Source organism: Pongo abelii, chromosome 1 (assembly GCF_028885655.2).
Source record: "Pongo abelii isolate AG06213 chromosome 1, NHGRI_mPonAbe1-v2.0_pri, whole genome shotgun sequence".
NCBI lineage: Eukaryota > Metazoa > Chordata > Mammalia > Primates > Hominidae > Pongo > Pongo abelii.
In genome coordinates, this window is record NC_071985.2 from 140,319,377 (window position 1) to 140,338,913 (window position 19,537).

The window sequence follows — 19,537 nt, forward strand, 5'->3', positions numbered from 1 at the left end:
TTTATCACTTTTATTTCTTTCTCTTATATTTCTATCTGAATTTTTCCTTTTGTAGGAAAGTGCTTCCTTGGCAGATAGATTGATACAGGTATAGTTTTTGTTTTGTTTTAGTTTTTTTAAACATCTTCTCTAACTTCTAAGGAAAGTCCTAAACCTCGAAATTCATATTTTTTAATGCATGCAATTTTACATGCGTTTTTCTAGAAATAATTTTTCGGGTGGTGTATGTGGGTATAAATTTAATTTTTTGTAACAAGGTGTTATCTTGGTTTATTTTTGCACGTTTTAAAGCTAACGTTATTTTTTAAAGTATTTATTTCAAAATGGCAATAAGTGGATTCTGTGAAATTAACTACTATTCATTGAAAATTTTAGTCCTGCATGTACAACTCAGTAATATTGCATGAATTAAATTTTTATTGACTGAAAGAATTGTTCTTGTCAGGTGAATTTTTCGTTTAGTTTCCGAAAATTTGCTGGAGCAATAACAAGCTGCTAGCTAATGATTACCTAGGCTGTTCTGTTCACTGAGGTGACTTTTTTTTTTTTTTTAACATGTCAAAGTAAATAACTAAACCTCACAAAGGCAGTCTTTCTTGAATCTGTCCTAAATTGCTTTACACACAAAAAAATTATGTCCTAAGGGACAAGTGACAAGAGCCCAGGAGGCTGAGGAAAACTACCTCATAAAACGGGAGTTGGCCACCATCAAACAGCAGAGTGATGAGGCCAGTGCTAAGCTGGAGCAAGCTGAAAATACCATCAGGAAGCTCCAGCACCAACAACAATGGGTAAGGAGTCTGGTAGTGCTTTTCTCACCTTTCTCATCCCCCTTCCTTTCAATCATTTTTTTTTTCATAGCACAGATTTTGTGCTGTTGTTTTAAATAATTTTGTTTTAGACTTTGATTGAACTTTTAAATTATACAATTTTATGTTCTGTGCTATTTAGGGGTCTTATTGTGGCCGAAGGACTCCTGTTCTAATTTTTTTTCTGTCTACATAGTTTTGTTAGAAATAGGTAATATTTTCTTTCCTTACACTGTGTTTTAAGTAATGGGAAATAAGCAGTGTATGTCAGAATTGCTTTTAAGTTTTTAGAAATCTGTTTTCATAATAGGTATCATTTTGCTAACAGTAATTTTTAAATCCCAACTTCAGCTAGTTTTTGTTCATTGTGCAGATGAAATATTATCCAACATGCAGAATATATGCAATTATCTCATTTAAAGCTTTGACAATGTGGCAATTTGTGTCTTATGAAATACTATTGCTTAGACTTCCTACGTCAAGACATTGAATTATGGGTTAAGGTGTATGCCTATATTTCAAAGGGAGAGAAGTTGCAAAGATGAAAAAGATTAACCCTTTAAAAATTATCTTAATTAACCTAGGGTGTATTTCTAATTATCTTAATCAACCTAGGGTGTGTACTAAACAGCTATTAATTGTACATCTAGCCTCAGGTATCTTTTGCAGCTTAGACATTTTCCATTGGCAAATTCAGACAAGGGTGATCTTAATCAGGAATATGAGGGTAAAAGAAAAGCCAACTGTTTATCTTTGAAAACATATTATTTCTTGTCTCAGTTTTCCATCCTCAAGTAGGTGCTAGATTGTAATAAGTAAGCAGAAAAAGTTGTATTAATCCTGGAACTGTGCAGATCTGGAAGGCAAATAGAGTGACTGCAAAGTAGGACGTTCTTTTTATTCAATAAAATTAAGAAACAGCATCATCATCTCGATACAAAAAAATCAGAAAACCAAAAGCCAAAAGAAAAATTGGCAATTGAAAGGGTCATAAACATCTTTTTTTTTCTGTTATTGAAGATTGCTAAGAAAAATGAATAGGAGAGTGACAAAATAATACTAAAAAGAAGGGAACTCATGTTTTGCTCCACTTTTGTATGTAATGTCAATCATATCAAAGCATTAAAAAGAAAAAAACAATTGTGGAGTTATATTAGGAACTTACCTGAAATAAGTTACTTCAATGTGATTTTCTAAAGAAAACACAGTAAGTATTGTTTGCATTTAGCATAAGCTACAGTCATAATACATTAGAATCATGAATTAAATTTTTTACATTGTTTTTCAAATATTGAGACCTATTGATAGATGTATATCAAAGGGATAGAATACTGGTTTATAGTGAAAAATTTAACTTGGTGAGCAGAAATGGCCAGAATAAAGTGAATGAGCATATTACGGATAGAAAGTGAACATCTGTTGCTCATTGTTTTAATTATAGCCTTCCAATATAACTTTATGAATTCTTCAAAGTTTCAGAATAAGGGTTTTAAATCTGTATTACAGCAGGAGGTATTGAATTACCAATATAAGCATCCACCGCCACCACTCCCTACTGCCAAATAGTGGCAATTTATATGATATAAAGAGCTTTGGATTTTATTTATGGAACTAGATTCTAGTCCTGTTTTGCCAACTGTGTGATCTTGTATACTCAAAGACAGTTTTGTGTGTGTGTGTTTTTTTCCCAAATGATTAAATAGGGCTAGACCTTCTCAGGTCTCTCTCTTTCACTTTTAAAATTAACTTTATTAAAGTATAATTTATATGTAATAAAATTAATCAAATGTAGGTATGTAGCTTGATGTGTTGGAAATGTGTGTAGCTATGAAACACTACCACAATCAAAACAGTATTTCTATCATTCCCTTTACGGTTCACCACCCCCCAACCCCAGCAACCTGTGTGCTTTCTTTCACTATAGTTTTACCTCTTCTAGAATTTCAAATAAATAGAATTGTAAGGTATGTGACTTTTATGTCTGGCCTCTTTCACTTAGCGTATCTATTCACTTTTTTGATGATTTTTGAAAGTTTTATTTTTAATTGACACATCAAATCAGAGTAACTAGCTAACACATTGATTGCCTCAAATATTTGTTTCTTTGTGGTGAGAACATTCAAAATCCCCTCTTCTAGCTATTTTCAAATATACAATACATTATTGTTAACTATAGTCACTCTACTGTGCAATGTAACACCAGAATTTATTCTTCCTATCTAACTGTAACTTGTACCTGTTGACCATTCTCTTCCCATCACCATGTTCCCAATTCCCTCTCTAGTCTCTAGTAACCACTATTCTATTCTCAGTTTCTATGAGATCAACTTTTTTAGATTCCACATATGAGTGAGATCATGTGGTATTTGTCTTTCTGTGTCTGGCTTATTTCACTTAACATAATGTCCTCCAAGTTCATCCATGTTGTCACAAATGACAATTTCATTTTTTAAAATGGCTGAATAGTGTTATTTTTATACATTTAGGGGATCCAAGTGCATTTTGTTACATGGATATATTTCATAGTAGTGGAGTCTGGGCTTTTAGTGTAACCATCAGCTGAATAGTATATATTGTATCCGTGAGTTAATTTCTCATTCCTCACCCCTTCTCACCCTGTTACCTTTCTGAGTCTCCAGTGTCTGTTATTCTATGTTCTATGTCCATGTGTATACATTATTTATTTCTCATTTATAAGTGACAGTATGCAATATTTGACTTTCTGAGTTATTTTACTTAAGATAATACCCTCTAGTTTTATCCATGTTGCTCCAAAAGACATAATTTCATTCTTTTTAATGGCTGAGTAATATTTCATGGTGTATATACACACCATTTTTTTGTATTCAGTCATCCATCAGTGGATACTTAGGTTGATTCCATATCTTTGCTGTTGTGAATAAATCTACAAGAAATATATGAGTACAGGTATCTTTGATATAATGATTTTTCCTTTGGGTAGATACCCAGTAGTAGGATTGCTGGACTGAATGGCAGTTCTGTTTTTAGTTCTTTGAGAAATCTCCATACCATTTGTCATAGAGGTTGTACTAATTTCCATTCCCACCAGTAGTGTATATGTGTCCTCCTTTTTCCACATCCTCACCAATATCTGTTATTTTCTGACTTTAATAGCCATTCTGACTGGTGTGAGATGGTATCTCATTGTGGTTTGAATTTTAATTTCTCTGATGATCAGTGATGTTGAGCATTTTTTCATATGTTTGTTAGCCATTTGTATGTCTTCTTTTGAAAAAGTCTGTTCATGTCCTTTGCTCACTTTTTAATGGAGTTTTTTTTTTTTTTTCTTGTTGAGTTGTTTGAGTTCCTTGTAGGTTCTGGATATTTGTCCTTTGTCTTATGTGTAGTTTGCAAATATTTTCTCCCATTCTGTAGGTTGTCTTTTCACTCTGTTGATTATTCCTTTTGCTGTGCAGAAGCTTTATAGTTTAACTAAGTCCTATTTGTCTATTTTTGTTTTTGTTGCATTTGCTTTTGAGGTCTTAGTCATGAATTCTTTGCCTAGGCCAATGAGCAGATAGGTTCTTCCCAGGTTTTCTTCTAGGCTTTTTAAATTTTCAGGTCTTAAGTTTAAGTCTTTAATCCATATTTTTTTCCTTCTCTTTAATCCATCTTGAGTTAATTTTGTAAATGATGAGAGTTATGAATCCAATTTCATTCTTCTTCATATGGCTAATTTTCCCAGCACCATTTATTGAATAGGGTGTGCTTTTCTCAGTGTATGTTTCTGTCAACTTTGTTGAAGATCGGGAAGCTGTAGGTTTGTGACTTTATTTCTGGTTTTCTGTTCTGTTTCTTTGATCTGTGTGTCTGTTTTTATACCAGTACCATGCTGTTTTGGTTACTATAGCCTTGTAGTATAATTTGAAGTTAAGTAATGCAATACCTCCAGTATTGTTCTTTCTACCTAGGATTGCTTTGGCTGTTCTGGGTCTTTCTTGGTTTCATATGAATTTTAGGATTTTTTTTCCTAACTCTGTGAAAAAAGACATTGGTATTTTTATAGGAAATACATTGACTCTGTACACTGCTTTGGGCAGTATGGTCATTTTAATGATACTGATTCTTCCAATCCATGAGCATGGAATGTTTTTTCCATTTGTTTGTGTCATCCGCAATTTATTTCATCAGTATTTTGAAGTTTTCCTTCAGAAAGATCTTTCACCTCCTTGGTTAACTGTATTCCCAGGTATTTAAATTTTTTTGTAGCTGTTGTCAATGGAATTTACTTCTAGATTTAGATCTCAGCTTGATTGTTATTGGTGTACAGAAATGTTACTGATTCTGTACATTGGTTTTATGAAACTTTAATGAATTCTTTTATCAAATCTAAGAGCCTTTTGGAGGAATCTCTAAGGTTTTCTAGGTATAAGATCGTAACATCAGCAAACAGATAATTTGACTTCCTCTTTTCCAATTTGAATATCTTTTATTTCTTTCTCTTTCCTGGTTGCTCTGGCTAAGACTGTTAGTACTGTGTTGAATAAGAGTGGTGAAAGTAAGCATCCTTGTCTTGTTCCAGATCTTAGAGGAGTGCTTTCAACTTTTCCCCATTCATTATGATGTTAGCTGTGGGTTTGTTGTATATGGTTTTTATTATTTTCAGGTATATCCCTTCAATGCCTATGATATGGCTTGGATCTCCCTTCCAGATTTCATGTTGAGATGTAATCCTCATTGTTGGAGGTGGTACCTGGTGGGATGTGTTTGGATCATGGGGGCAAAGACCTCATGGCTTGGTGCTGTCCTTATGTGAGTGAGTCCTTGTGAAATCAGATTGTTTAAGACTGTGTGGCAACCCCCTCCCCTACTCTCTTGCTCCCACTCTCGCTGTGTGACATACCTGCTCCTGCTTCGCCTTCCTCCCTGAGTAAAAGTCTTCCCAGAAGTAAATGCCATTGTCATGCTTCCTGTACAGCTTGCAGAACCATGAGCCAATTAAACCTCTTTTCTTTATAAATTACCCAGCCTCAGGTATTTCTTTATAACAATGCAAGGAGAACCTAGATTTTTTAGGTTTTTTTGTTTGTTTGTTTGTTTGTTTGATCTTGCTCTGTCACCTAGGATCTTGCTCTGTCACGTAGGCTGGAGTACATTGGCACAGTCATGGCTCACTGCAGCCTCAATCTCCCAGGTTCAAGTGAGCCTCCTGCTTTAGCCTCCTGAGTAGCTGGGACTACAAGCACACACCAGCATACCTCACTAATTTTTGAATTTTTTGTAGAGATGGGTTTTCGCCATGTTATCCTGGCTTGCCTTGAACTCCAGGGCTCAAGCGATCCACCTGCCTTGGCCTCTCAAAGTGCTGGGATTACAGGCATGAGCCAATGTACCTGGCGTATGTTTGGTTTTTGTTTGGTTGGGTTTTTTTTGTTTTTAATCATGAAGCGATGCCGAATTTTATCAAGTGCTTTTTCTGCATCTGTTGAGATGATCATACAGTTTTTGTTTTTAGTTCTGTTTATGTGGTGAATCACAGTTATTGATTTATTTATGCTGAACCATCTTTGCATCCCTGCAGTATAACCCACTTGATTGTGGTATATTATCTTTATGATGTGCTGCTGGATTTGGTTTGCTAGGATCTTGTTGAGGATTTTTGCATCTGTGTTCATCAGAGATATTGGTCTGTAGTTTTTGTTATTTTTGTGGGTCCTTCCCTGCTATCAAGGTGATGCTGGTTTCATAGAATGAGTTAAGGAGGAGTCCCTGCTTGATGTTTTTTGGAAGAGTTTCAGGAGAATTGGTACTAGTTCTTCATTGTATGTATGGTAGAATTTGGCTGTGAATTAATCTGATCCTGGGATTCTTGTTCTTGTTGGGAGATTTGTTATTACTGATTTAATTGCACTACTCATTATTAGTCTTTTTAGGATTTCTGTCTCTTCCTAGTTCAGCCTTAGAAAGTTTTATTCTTACAGGGATTTATCCCTTTCTTCTAGGTTTTCTAGTGTGAGTGTAGAGATGTTCATAGTAGTCTCTGTTCATTTGTATTTCTGTGGTATCAGTTGTAATGTCTCCTTTCTCCTTTTTCATTTCTGATCACTTGTTAATTTGGGTCTTCTCTCTTTTCTTGGTTAGTTGAGCAGTATATTGATTTTGTTTTTTTTTTTCAAAGAACCCACTTTTCATTTCTTTGATCCTTAGTATTTTTGTTGTTGTTGTTCTCAATTTCATTTAGTTCTGCTGTGGTCTTTGTTATTTCCATTCTTCTGCTTGCTTTGGGTTCTTGTTTTTCTAGTTCTTGAGGTACGATGCCAGGTTGTTAATTTGTGATCCTTCTGTTTTTTTTATTTAGGCATATAATGCTGCAAACTTCCCACTTGGTGCTGCTTTTGCTATATCCCAGAGGTTTTTGTATGTTGTGTCTCCATGTTCCTTTGTTTCAAAAAATTTTTAGATTTCTATTTTAATTTTGTTGCTGACCCAAAGATGATTTGGGAGCAGGTGAATTTTTATGTATTTGTATAGTTTTGAGAGTTCTTGGAATCAATTTCTAGTTACATTCCACTGTGGTCCAAGAAGATACTTGATATGATTTTGATTTTTGAAAATTTATTGAGACTTGTTTCATGGGCTAAAATATGGTCTGCCTTAGAGAACATTTCATGTGCTGATGAGAAGAATGTGTATTCTGTGGTTGTTGAATAGAATGTTCTATAAATGTCTATTAGAGTCCAATTTATGTCCAGTATTTCTTTGTTGATTTCCTGTCTCAGTGATCTTTAATGCTGTCATTGGGGTGTTGAAGTCCTTCTCTATTATTGTTTTGCTGTCTCTTTTCCTAGTTAGAGTAGTTTTTCTTTGGTTTTCTTTTCTTTTTCTTTTTATTTATTTTTGTTTCCAAGGCACTGTCTCAGGATGTCCTGAGAACATGTGCCCCAGCAGTAGTTGTCTTATGAATCTGGGTACCTCCTATATCAGGTACATATATATTTAGGATTGTTACATCTTCCTGTTGACTTTATCCCATTACCATTTTTAAATGACCTTCTTTGTCTTTTTTCACTGTTGTTGATTTAAAGTCTGTTTTATCTGATACAAAGATAGCTACTCCTGCTTGCTTTTGGTTTCTGTTGGTGTGGGATATCATTTTCTACCCTTTTTCCTTCAGTCTGTTAGGTGGGTTTCTTGTAAGCAGCATATTACTGGATCATCCTTTTTGTGAGATCTGTAAGTTTTATACTTTTGTCTGTTTTTATGATGAGTATTGACCTTTTGTTTGCATGTTTAGAACTCACTTGAACATTTCTTGTAAGGCTGGTCTAATGGTGATGAATACTGTTAGCATTTGCTTGTCTGGGAAAGAGTTTTTCTCCTTCATTTATGAAGCTTGTTCTAGCAGGATAAAAAATTCATGGTTGACAGGTTTTTTTTTCTTTAATAAGTCTGAAAATGGGATTGTGATTTTTTTTCTGGCTTGTAAAGTTTCTGCCGGTATGTCCACTGTTAGTCTGAGGGGATTTCCTTTACTGGTGATTAGACACCTTTCTCTTGCTGATCTTAGGATTTTTTTTTCCTTCATGTTGTCATTAGTCTAATGACTATATGTGTTGGTGAAGTCGTTCTTGCACTGTATTTTCCTAGAGTTCTCTGAGCATCTTCTATTTGGATGTCTAAATCTCTAGCAAGATTAGGGAGTTTTCCTCAATTACTTCCTCAGACAGGTTTTCCAAACTTTTTACTTTTTCTTCTCCCTCAGGAATACCTATGACTTGTAGGTTTAGACATTTTATATAACCCCTATACTTCTCAAAGGCTTTGTTCATTTTTGAAAATTATTTTTTCTTTATTTTTGTCTGACTGGACTAATTCAATAGACCTGTCTTTAAGCTCTGAGATTGTTTTTTCTGCTGGGTTTAGTCTACTGTTAAAGTTTTACCTGTATTTTATAATTTCTTCAATGAATTTTTCATTTCCAGACTTGATTTTCAGATTTCTTGGTGTTGATTTTCAGCTTTCTCTTAGATCTCATTGAGCTTCTTGGAAATCAGTATTTTTAATTCTTTATCTGGTATTTCAGAGATTTCATTTTGGTTAGGATCTATTGCTAGAGATTTAGTGTGATCTTTTGAGGGTGTCATAACACTGTCTTTATACTTCCAGAATTGTTTGGCTGTTTCCTTCTCATATGGAGAAACTATCTTTTCTTCTTATTTTTGAATTTACTTTCATTTGGACAGGAATTTTTTTCCTCTGAAGGATATAACTATAATGTATGTTCTGGGTGCTTCCTTGGCAGAAACTCTGTATGAGTTCTTTGAATATAGATAGCCTTTGTGTGGTGGTTTTCTCAAATGCTAGTTGTAGTAGTAGTAGTGTACTGGCTGTGTGAGCAGTATCACAGCTTCCTGCAGGGCTGGGATGGTGGAATTCTCAAGAATCTTATCTCATTTCCCAGCACTGTGCACTTGTGTCAGCAGATTTTCTGTTGGGTTGTGCATTTCAACCTCCAGGACAGTAGGTGGTGGTTGTGGGTAAGAGCCTGCTGCAACAGAAGCAGATGGGCAGGTGCTTGATCTTTGTTTAATGGGGGAAGTTCTTTGTTGCTTCAGGCAATGGTCTGGGCTGTGGAATGTACAGTGGCTTGAGCTCTCTGCTCACCCCCTAGCAGGGGACAAGTCAGGGCAGAGATGGACAGCCAAGCCTGCCCTTGGATTCCCCAATGATGAGCACAAGCAGCAGCCCTGAGTGGGGGTGGCAGGGAAGCTCCTGGTAAGTACACTGAGGTCTCTGCAGAGAGGCAGGGAGCCACCCCAGTTCCACAGCCTGGGCAGGCAGGAATGTAATCTCTCTCCCTGTCATGCCCCTGTCCCCATACTCAGAACACTCAAATTGGTCAGACACCACTGTCTTATCTCCAGGCTGCAATGTACCTGAGAGCCATAAAAGATGACTGCCCCATGGCTTGCTGCCAGAATGTCTTTGTTTTGGAGTCTTCTTCCTCTGTCCAAAACACACAGCTTTTTGGCTCTCCTCTCCCTTGCAGGAACGCTGCGGCTATGCATGGAGAGGGGGTGGGGGTCCCACCTTTTGCACAAGCTTAGATATGGTGGACTGATTGCCAGTAAGACCACAGTCACCCCTGTCTGCCCCAGAAGGTCTGTCCTCTGATGCACCCATGCCAGTTTCCTGTGGGATCAGCCATGGCTATGCCTACAGCAGGGCGGGTGAGGAGGAGTCCCCATCTCCATGCCTGGGTCTGAGCACTCACACCAGGTTGGCCCCTGGGATGAAATCATACTTGCAAAGCCTTGTAGAGCCAAGCACGGTGCCCACATCTTTGCTGGAGGCAGTGCAGTCACTCACAGTCCACAGGTGGTGAGCTCTTGGGCACAGGAAAGTATGTGTTCTGGTTTCCTTTGTCCCAGTGGGTGCTCCCTTGGCGTGCAATACTTGTTCTTCTCTTCGGGGCAGCACTTGCCGAGGAACCCTGCAGCTCCCTGGGTCCAGCCATCCCTTTGCTGCTGCCACAATCTGAGCAGATGCCAGGGAATGTCTATGGGGCTCTGGTGATGTGGAGACACAAAGGCTGAGGTTCCCTGGGCAGGGTGCAGACCCCTGATGGCTGTGCTCCCAGTATAGCACCCTATTGTTGCCGCTCAAGTCCGGGGGCAGAGTGAGCAACCCAGTGCAAGTTGGTAATCTGGTGCAGTGCCCTCAAGAAGTCCCCAAATCACTGCCCACACCAGTGTTTGGGTTTGCAGGAGTAGAGGAGATCTCCAACAGTTCAGATACCAGTGGTTTGTCACAGGTTAAAGAGGAGCCCAAACACTCCCAACTACCATTTTGACTAGATACCAAATTCCTCGGGGTTCCTAGCCGATCTCTGCCATCCTCTTGCTTCCTTCTTTTTCTGCGCCCCAGCTTCTTCTCATGAGTTCTCTACTAACCTCCAGCATTCTCTGGATAGTCTATTCACATTATGGTTATTCACTTGTAACTTTGGTTCTTTCTGAAGAGAACTGGCGTTGGACACCTCTAGTCATTCATCTTAAACCCTCTCCCCAAGAATAGTATTTGATTGTGCATACACACCACCTTTCCCTTATCCATTTGTCTGTTAATGGATATTTAGGTTGATTCCATATCTTAGCTTTTGTGAGTAGTGTTGCAATAAATGTGGGAGTACAGATACCTGTTCAACATACTGATTTTATTTCTTTTGGAGCCAGCAGTGGGATTGCTGGATCTGATTTTTTTCATTGTGATAAAATATATACAACCTAAAATTTACCATTTAAGTGTACAGTTCAGTGTCATTAAGTACATTTATAATATTGTGCAGCCATCTCCACTGTTCATTTATAGAACCTTTTCATTGTCTGAAACAGAAGCTCTGTATCTAGTAACAATAATCTTTTCCCATCTTCCCAGCCTCTGGTAACCTCTATTCTACTTCTGTCTCTATGAATTTACCTATTCTGGGTAGCTTATTTAAGTGGAATCACACAATATTTGTCCTTTTATGTGTGGCTTATTGCACTAAGCATGATGTTTTCAAAGTCCATCACCAGGTATCAGAATCTCATTCATTTTTATGGTTGACAAAATTCCATAGTATGTATATACCACGTTTTGTTCATCCATTTGTTTGTTGATGGACATTTGGGTTATTTCTGCCTTTTAGCTATTGTGGATAACGTTGCTATGAACATTGCCCTATAAGTATCTGTTTAAGTTCCTGCTCTTAATTCTTTTAAGCATATACCTAGAAGTGGAGTTGCTGGATCATATGTAATTTTATGTTTAATTTTTTGAGGTTGTGTCAGACTTTAGCAACTGTACCACTTTCCATTCCTACAAGCAGCATACAAAGGTTCCAATTTCTTAATATCCTTGCCAACTGTTGTTATTTTCTGTTTTTTGTTTGTTAAGTAATAGCTATCCTAGTAGGTGTGGGGTAGTATCTCATTGTGGTTCAAATCTTTTTTTAACTTTAAAATTCTTTCAGTGCAAAGATTATATCAAATAGACATTTAAATAGTTATTTTTTGACCCAGATTTTGTTAACAGTTCCTCTCTTTCTCCTTTTCTCCAAATATAAGTAGCAGCCAATTTAGTCATGGGAAAGGTAACAACTTATTTCTTTATTCTGTAATTTATTGTAAATATATCAGGTTCAATTTGTGTAAACACTTTGTATTTTCCTTAGTCCTATATGTGGTAATCTTATAATGGAATGAACTTATTCATATATTTATTTGAAAACTAATGTGCAAAGTATTGTCTTAAGTGCAGAGGGTACAATAATAGCAAACAAGAAAAATGAAGACTGCTATTACGTGAAGTGTTCTAGTTGGGGAGACACATTAAACAAATACAATTTCAGGTGGTAATAAGGTGATGAAGAAAAATAAAAATAAAACACAGCAGAGGTGGTTTGTGCAGGTGCTACTGTAGGTAAGCTAGTTTTGGAGAGCTTCCCTGAGAAGCTAAGATTTGACCAGAGACTCAGTGATATGAAGATGGAAACTATTTGAAGATCTGGGAAGAAACATTCCAGATAGAACATACACCTAGTAGAAGGGCCTTTATCAAGGAATAAGTTTGTGGTTTTCAAGGAACAGTAAAATGTATATTTATAAACCCTAGGGAAACCACCTAAAATTTTTTTAGAGAAAAATATATAATTAGGTAGCAAATCACAGAGATAAAATTGAGTAATTTAAGAAATTATTTAATCAGGAAAAAGAAAAAAGGAACAGCAAGTAAGTGGATCAGATAGAAAATTTGGAAGATTATAGATTTTATTCCAACCATATCAATAATTATATTAAATGTAAGTATTTTAAATATACCAATTATAAGATTGGATAAAAAGTTAAAACATATCTATAAGAAACTTGCTTTAAATACAAAGATCTTGTTAGGTCAAAAGTAAAAGAATGTGCCAGCAATGAATAACTAGAGAAGGAAATTAAGAAAAAAAGTCCATTCACAGTAGCTTCCAAAAGAATAAAATGCATAAGAATAAATTTAACCAAGAAGGTAAAGACTTGTACTCTGAAAACTTGTACTCTGAAAAAAAGAATGTTTACTCATTTGTCAAAATAAAGAAGACATAAACAAATGAAAATCTATCTCATATTTGTATATTGGAAGTCTTAATGTTAAGATGTCAGTACTACCCAAAATCACCTACAGATTCAATCCTATCAAACCTATCAAAATCCCATGGACTTTTGCAGAAATGCAAAAGCTGATCTTAAAATTCACGTGGAATTGCAAGTGGCCTTGAATAGCCAAACAATCTTGGAAAAAAAAGAACAAAGTTGGAGGACTCACACTTTCTGATTTGTAAACTTAATACAAAGCTAGAGTAGTCAAAGTAGTACTGGCATAAGGATAGACACATAGATTAATGGAATAGAATTGAGAGTCCAGAAATAAACCCATACGTCTATGGCCAGTTGGTTTTCCACAAGGATGCTAAGAACATTCAATGAGGAACGAATAGTCTCTTCAACAAATGATGCTGGGAAAACTGGGTATTCTCCTGCTAAAGAATGAAATTAGACTCTTAACACATACTGTATACAAAAATTAACTAAAAATATTCTATAGATTTTACAGTTTTGTTTTGTTTTAGGCAGGGTCTTTCTCTGTTGCCAGGCTGGAGTGTAAGGGCACAATCAGCTCACTGCAGCCTTAGCCTCCAGGGCTCAAATGATCCTCTCACCTCAGCCTCCCGAGTAGCTGGGACTACAGGCGCATGCCACCATGCCCAGCTAATTTCCATATTTTTTAATAGAGATGAGGTTTTGCCATGTTGCCCAGGCTGGCCTCAAGCTGAACTCAAGCGATCTGCCTGCCTCAGCCTCCCAAAGTGCTGAGATTACAAGCATGAGCCACTGTGCCCAGCCAACTTTATGATTTAAAAATAACATGTTTATGTTTTTAAAGCCATAAAACCCTGAGAAGAATACATAGAGATAAATCTTTATGACCTTGGATTTGTCAGTGGTTTTAGATATTGGTTCTTAGGCACCAAAGGCATGAGCAACAAAAGATAAACTGGACTTCATCTAAATGAAAACTTTTTGTGTATCAAAGGAGATTAAGAAAGTGAAAAGGCAACCTGTAGAATGGTAGAAAATATTTGCAAGTTTTGTAGCTGATAAGGATCTACCATCCAGAATATATCATGAACTCTTACAACTCAACAACAAAAAGACAACCCAGTTATAAAATGGGCAAAAGACTTGAGTGGACTTTTCTCCAAAGAAGATATGCAGATGGCCAAAAAGCAAATGAAAAGATGCTCAACATCATTTTTCATGAGGGAAATGCAGAGCAAAACCATGATGAGGTGCCTCTTCACATCCATTATAATGGATGGCTCTAATATTTTTAAAAACATGTTGGCAATGAGGTGGAAAAGTTGAAACCCTCATACATTTTTTTTTGGTAGGAATATAAAATAAAATATAAAGCTGCTGTGGAAAACAGTTTGGCAGTTCCTCAAAAAGTTAGGCATAGAATTATCATGGTACCATGCTATTCAACTCAGAGGTATGTACCCCAAATAAGAGAATGATTGTACTCAAACAAGTATGTGTATACACGTTTGTAGCAGCAACATTCACAGAGAAGTGGACACAACCCAAAAATCCCTCAATGGGTGAATAGATAAACAAATTGTCGTATACACACAATGGAATATTATTCAGCCATAAAAAGGAATGAAGTACTAATGTATGGTATAAAGTAGATAAACTTCCAAAACCTTAAGCTAAGTGAAAAAAGCCAGACCCAAAAGATCACGTATTGTATGATTCCATTTACAGGAAATATCTAGAATAGATAAATCTAAAGAGAACAGAACACAGATTAGTGGTTTCCAGAAGGTGGTGGTGGGGGAAAGATAAGAAACTGCTTAATAGGTAAGGGGTTTTACTTTAGAATGATGGAAATGATACAGAACTAGATATGGATGGTCATACAACATTCTTAATATACTATAAGACACTGAATTGTTCACTGTATTTTTTTGATTTTTTGATTCATTTATTTTTTGTTTTTGAGACTGAGTCTCTCTCTGTTGCCCAGGATGGAGTGCAGTGGTACGATCTCCGCTCACTGCAAGCTCCACCTCCCGGGTTCACGCCATTCTCCTGCCTCAGCCTCCTGAGTAGCTGTGACTAAGGCACCTGTCACCACGCATGGCTAGTTTTTTTTGTGTGTGTGTATTTTTAGTAGAGTCGGGATTTCACCGTGTTAGCCAGGATGGTCTCGATCTCTTGACCTTGTAATCTACCCACCTCGGCCTCCCAAAGTGCTGGGATTACAGGCGTGAGCCACCACGCCCAGCCACTTTAAAATGGTTATTTGAGGCCAGGCATGGTGGCTCATGCCTGTAATCCCAGCACTTTGAGAGGCTGAGATGGGCGGATCACTTGAGGCCAGGAGTTTGAGACCAGCTTGGCCAACATGGTGAAACCTCATCTCTACTAAAAATACAAAATTTAGCCGGGCATGGTGGTGCATGGTGGGCTAGTAATCCCAGCTATTTAGGAGGCTGAGGCATGAGAATCACTTGAACCCGGGAGGTGGAGTTTGCAGTGAGCTGAGATTGTGCCATTGCACTCCAGCCTGGGTGACAGGGAGAAATTCTATACCCCCACCCCCCCAAAAAATGTTATTGACCCCCTACCTCTCCTCCAAGCACCCTTCCTACCCCCTTCACCTTCCCCTCTTGCTAGGTGACCAGGAAGGAAGAAGCAATTTAGTCAGGATGGCTAAAGGTGATCCCAAGAAACCAGAGGGAAAGGTGTCTGCTTATTCCTTCTTTGTGCAGACATGCAGAGAAGAACATAAGAAAAACCCAGAGGTCTCTTGTCAGTTTTGCAGAATTTTCCAAGAAGTGCTCTGAGAGGTGGAAGACAGTGTCTGGCAAAGAGAATCCTAAATGTGATGAAATGACAAAGGCAGATAAAGTATGCTATGCTTGGAAGATGAATGATTGTGAACCAGTTAAGCGAGGCAAGAAGAAGGACCTTCATGTCTCCAAAAGGCCACCGTCTGTATTCTTCCTGCATTGTTCAGAATTTCACCCCAAGATCAAATCCACAAACCCTGGCATCTTTATTAGAGATGTAGCAAAAAAGCTGGGTGAGATGTTGGATAACAAGTGTCAGTGAAAAGCAGCCTTGCATCACTAAGGCAGTGAAGCTGAGGGAGGAATACGAGAAGGATGTTGCTGACTTTAAGTCTAACGGCAAGTCTGGTGCAAAGGGTCCTGCTTAAAGTTCCTTGGAAAAAGGTGGAAGAAGAAGTCAAAGAAGATATGAGGAAGAAGAGGAGGAGGAGGAAGAGGAAGAAGAAGGTGATGATGAATAAAAAACTGTTTATCTGTCTCCTTGTGAATACCTTAGAGTAGGGGAGGGTCATAATTGACATATCTGTTGTTTGAGAAATGTCTGTTGCCCTCATTAGGTTTAATTACAGAATTCGATCACAATCATATTGCAGTCTCTCAGAGTGCTCTAAAAATTGTCAGTGGTTTACCTGAAGTGGTCATGTGTGTCTGGAACACTCTGAAATTGCATCAAAGTTGTACATATTTCCAAACATCCCAAAAACGAAAAGATAATCTCATGTTTTCCTCACTCTATGCACTTTGCTGTTGGTGTGACAAAGCATTTAAAGATATTTCTGACATTTTTAAAAACATTTGTAAGGTGGTATTAACTATATGGTTATTGGCTAGAAATCTTGTTATCAACTGTACATATACATAGTTTATAAAAAGAACAAAACAACCAAGACAAACTCTTGGTGCTCGTTTCTTGGCACTGAGCCTGTGGGGGACAATGCCTTTTGGAAGGGTCGTAGCTTAGAGCGTGCACTGTGAGGCTAGTCCTGTTTCCCCTGCAATGTTCATCCGTTTAGCTTCAGCTTGTCTTGTTTCTACAAATGGTAATATAACAGTCTGCTACCATTCTTAGCTGTGGGCAAAGAGGGGTCAGCTGGCCTGAGAAGTGTTTGGATTTTTTTAGTTAAGTGCATTGTCTTTAAACTTTTTGAACAAGCTGTAGACCTATTGTCAGCAAAGTAAAGAGCCACTGCATCAATGAAAGTTCAAGAAAGAACCTTCTGTACTTAAATGTGATTTTCAGTGTTCTGGGGTTTTTTTTTTTTGTATGTTTAGAATGCTGAAATGTTTTTGAAGTTAAATAGTATTAAAAATGATTTTAGAATTTTGCTTCAATAAATTGTTTTTAAAAAGACTAAATAAATGATAATGTAAAGCTCAAAGAAACACAACACATTTGAGTGATTGCAGTAGAAGACGAGTTTATGGGAGAACATGTAAAGTCCCAGTGCTAGAACCCATTGGTGAGGGTCAGGTTAGAACCAGCAACAAGTGATCTAGTTTGCAGGGGGAGCCTGGGAGGATTAAGAGATTCACTCAGGGCTGGGGTTGGGCATGTCTTGATGAGAGTTGTGGTTGCGTTGAGACTTATAAAGGAGAATGCAACATGAAGTGAAGCAGAGCAGGTTAGTGGCAGCAAGAGAAGTGAGTTGCAACAGATTATCAGACCAATGGCCTATAGCCCAAAGGCAAGGGGATTTAGACATAAGAGACATTAATTTGGAGTATCAGCATTTACTAGATTAATGGGAGAGCAGCTTGGACAAGGATGAATATGGGGGCTATTACCCACAGCTAAGATTTGATATGATTTGGGGATGTGATATTTGGATAGGATAGCTCAATTTAATGTGCCAGAGTAGAGCAGACATAAGGTTCTTTATGTTCCTCTAGTTAGAAATAAGGTTGGTCCCAAAATATCAGCGAATCTGAGCCTGTAGGTAGGGGTGAAGTAGTCTCAGTTGCAAAGATTAGAAATTACAGAGGCCAAAGTAGGTTGCTGTGTAGATATTGGAAATGTGTAGAGCTTGATAGCTAATGACAGTGACTTTCCGTCACAGTGGACTTCTAGGAGTGAAGGATCAAGATGGTCTGCCTATAATTATTGGACATAATATTTTAATTACAACTGGAAAAAAATTAAAAGGATGAAAAAGATATAATATGGAAATCTAAGCAAAAGAAAGGCTGGAGTGTCTGCATTAGTATCATAGACAAGGTGGACTTTAGAACAAGGAATAGCACCAAGAGTAAAGAGGACTATCTATAATGATAGTTCACCAAGAAGACATAACAATCTTATTTAAGATTGTATGTGTTTAGGAATGTATGTCACCTAATATATGTATGCTAACAGGAACATTAACCTGAACTGATAGAACTGAAAAAGGTAGAGTGAACAAGTTCAAGTCTTCGACATCCCTGTCTCAGTAATTGATGAAGCAAGTAGATAGCACAAGACCTGAACAGTACTATCATCCAACCTGCCCTGATAGATATTTATGGAACACTGTACCTAATAACAGCAGAATACATATCCTTTCAAACATACATGGAAAATTTATGAAGATAGAACATATTCTGGGCCTTAAAAGGAACTTTATCAAATTTGAAGTAATTGAAATCATACAAAGGATCTTCTCTGACTCTAATATCATTCAATTAGAAATTAATAATAGGTATCTGGAAAATCCCCTAATATTTGGAAATTAAACAATACATTTTTACCCATGAGTCAAAGAGGAAGTCTAAAAGGAAATTAGAACATATTTTAATTAAATGAAAATGAAGACATAACATCTAAAAATTTGTGGGACACATCTAATGCAGTGCTTAGTGGAAAATGTATTAAGTGCTTATAATATTAAGTGGAAAATGTATTAAGTGCTTATTAGGCAAGTCAGTAAGTCTCAAACCAATAATCTAAGCTTCCACCTTAATAAACTAGACTTATAAAGCAAATTCAAGCTAACCAAGCAGAATGGACAAATAATAAAAAGAGTAGAAATCAGTTAAATTGAAAACAAAAGTAGAGAAAATTTGTCAAACCAAAAGCTCGCTTCTTGAAATGATCTGTAAAGTTGACAGATCTGTGTCCAGACTGATGGAAGAAACAACCAATGTCAGGAATGACATTAACTTTTTACAGGTGTGGCCCAGTTGTCTTATTTCATATTCTAGATTTGTCTAATTCCTTCCTCATGGTGTCATTGTATTTCTTGTAAACTAGACTCAGTTAGACATTTAGATTATAGATGATGTTGTAAACTTCTTTTTGCTTTAAATCAGGAAGGCGCATGATATAAATTGTGCCCACTATTAGTGATGCTGAGTTTGATTTCCATGCTAGGTTTGGTTATCCCAGACTCTCTCCCTCGTAAAAGCTATGATTTTATGTTTGCCACTATTAAGTGATCTGTTGGAAATATTTTTGTACCAAATAACTATCTTGTTCTCCATCCACCTTTTACCTAATGGTTTTACCCTCCACAAATGATCCTTATGGAATCAATTATTACATTAGGTTTCCAGAATGGTGATTTTCATATCCTCTCATTTTTCTACATTTATTAGTTATAAACAAGAATCTTTCTCTTTTTTTCTTTTAATATCACTAGCTCCCTCTGACTCACTATGAACTCTTTTATGTTACTCCAGATTTATTGACTTTTGTTCAATATGTCATATAATTCTTAATAGTTTCAATGCTATTGGTACAGTGATATGCTATATAGTTATCTTACAGTAGAATATTAAACTTCGGAGCAGCAGTTTTTTAAAAGGTAAAGTTTATTTTTAACTAATTTTGGGTATTGGCATTATTTAAGAA

General features: G+C 36.9%; 1 protein-coding gene across 17 annotated transcripts in view; it reads left to right on the plus strand.

Moving 5' to 3' along the window:
- The window catches only part of EVI5 (ecotropic viral integration site 5), a 277,149-nt gene that overhangs the window by 120,903 nt on the left and 136,709 nt on the right, over positions 1-19,537 (plus strand). For 9 of the 17 annotated variants that reach the window (XM_054531115.2, XM_063718560.1, XM_063718554.1 and 6 more), the window contains 2 exons: positions 56-88; positions 645-791. The exons of 6 other annotated variants lie outside the window; for them this stretch is intronic. In XM_054531115.2, the coding sequence (XP_054387090.1) occupies positions 56-88; positions 645-791 (180 nt within the window). The remainder of the gene's footprint in view (positions 1-55; positions 89-644; positions 792-19,537) is intronic. 2 more of the 17 variants (XM_054531073.2, XM_054531106.2) reach the window with 1 other exon arrangement.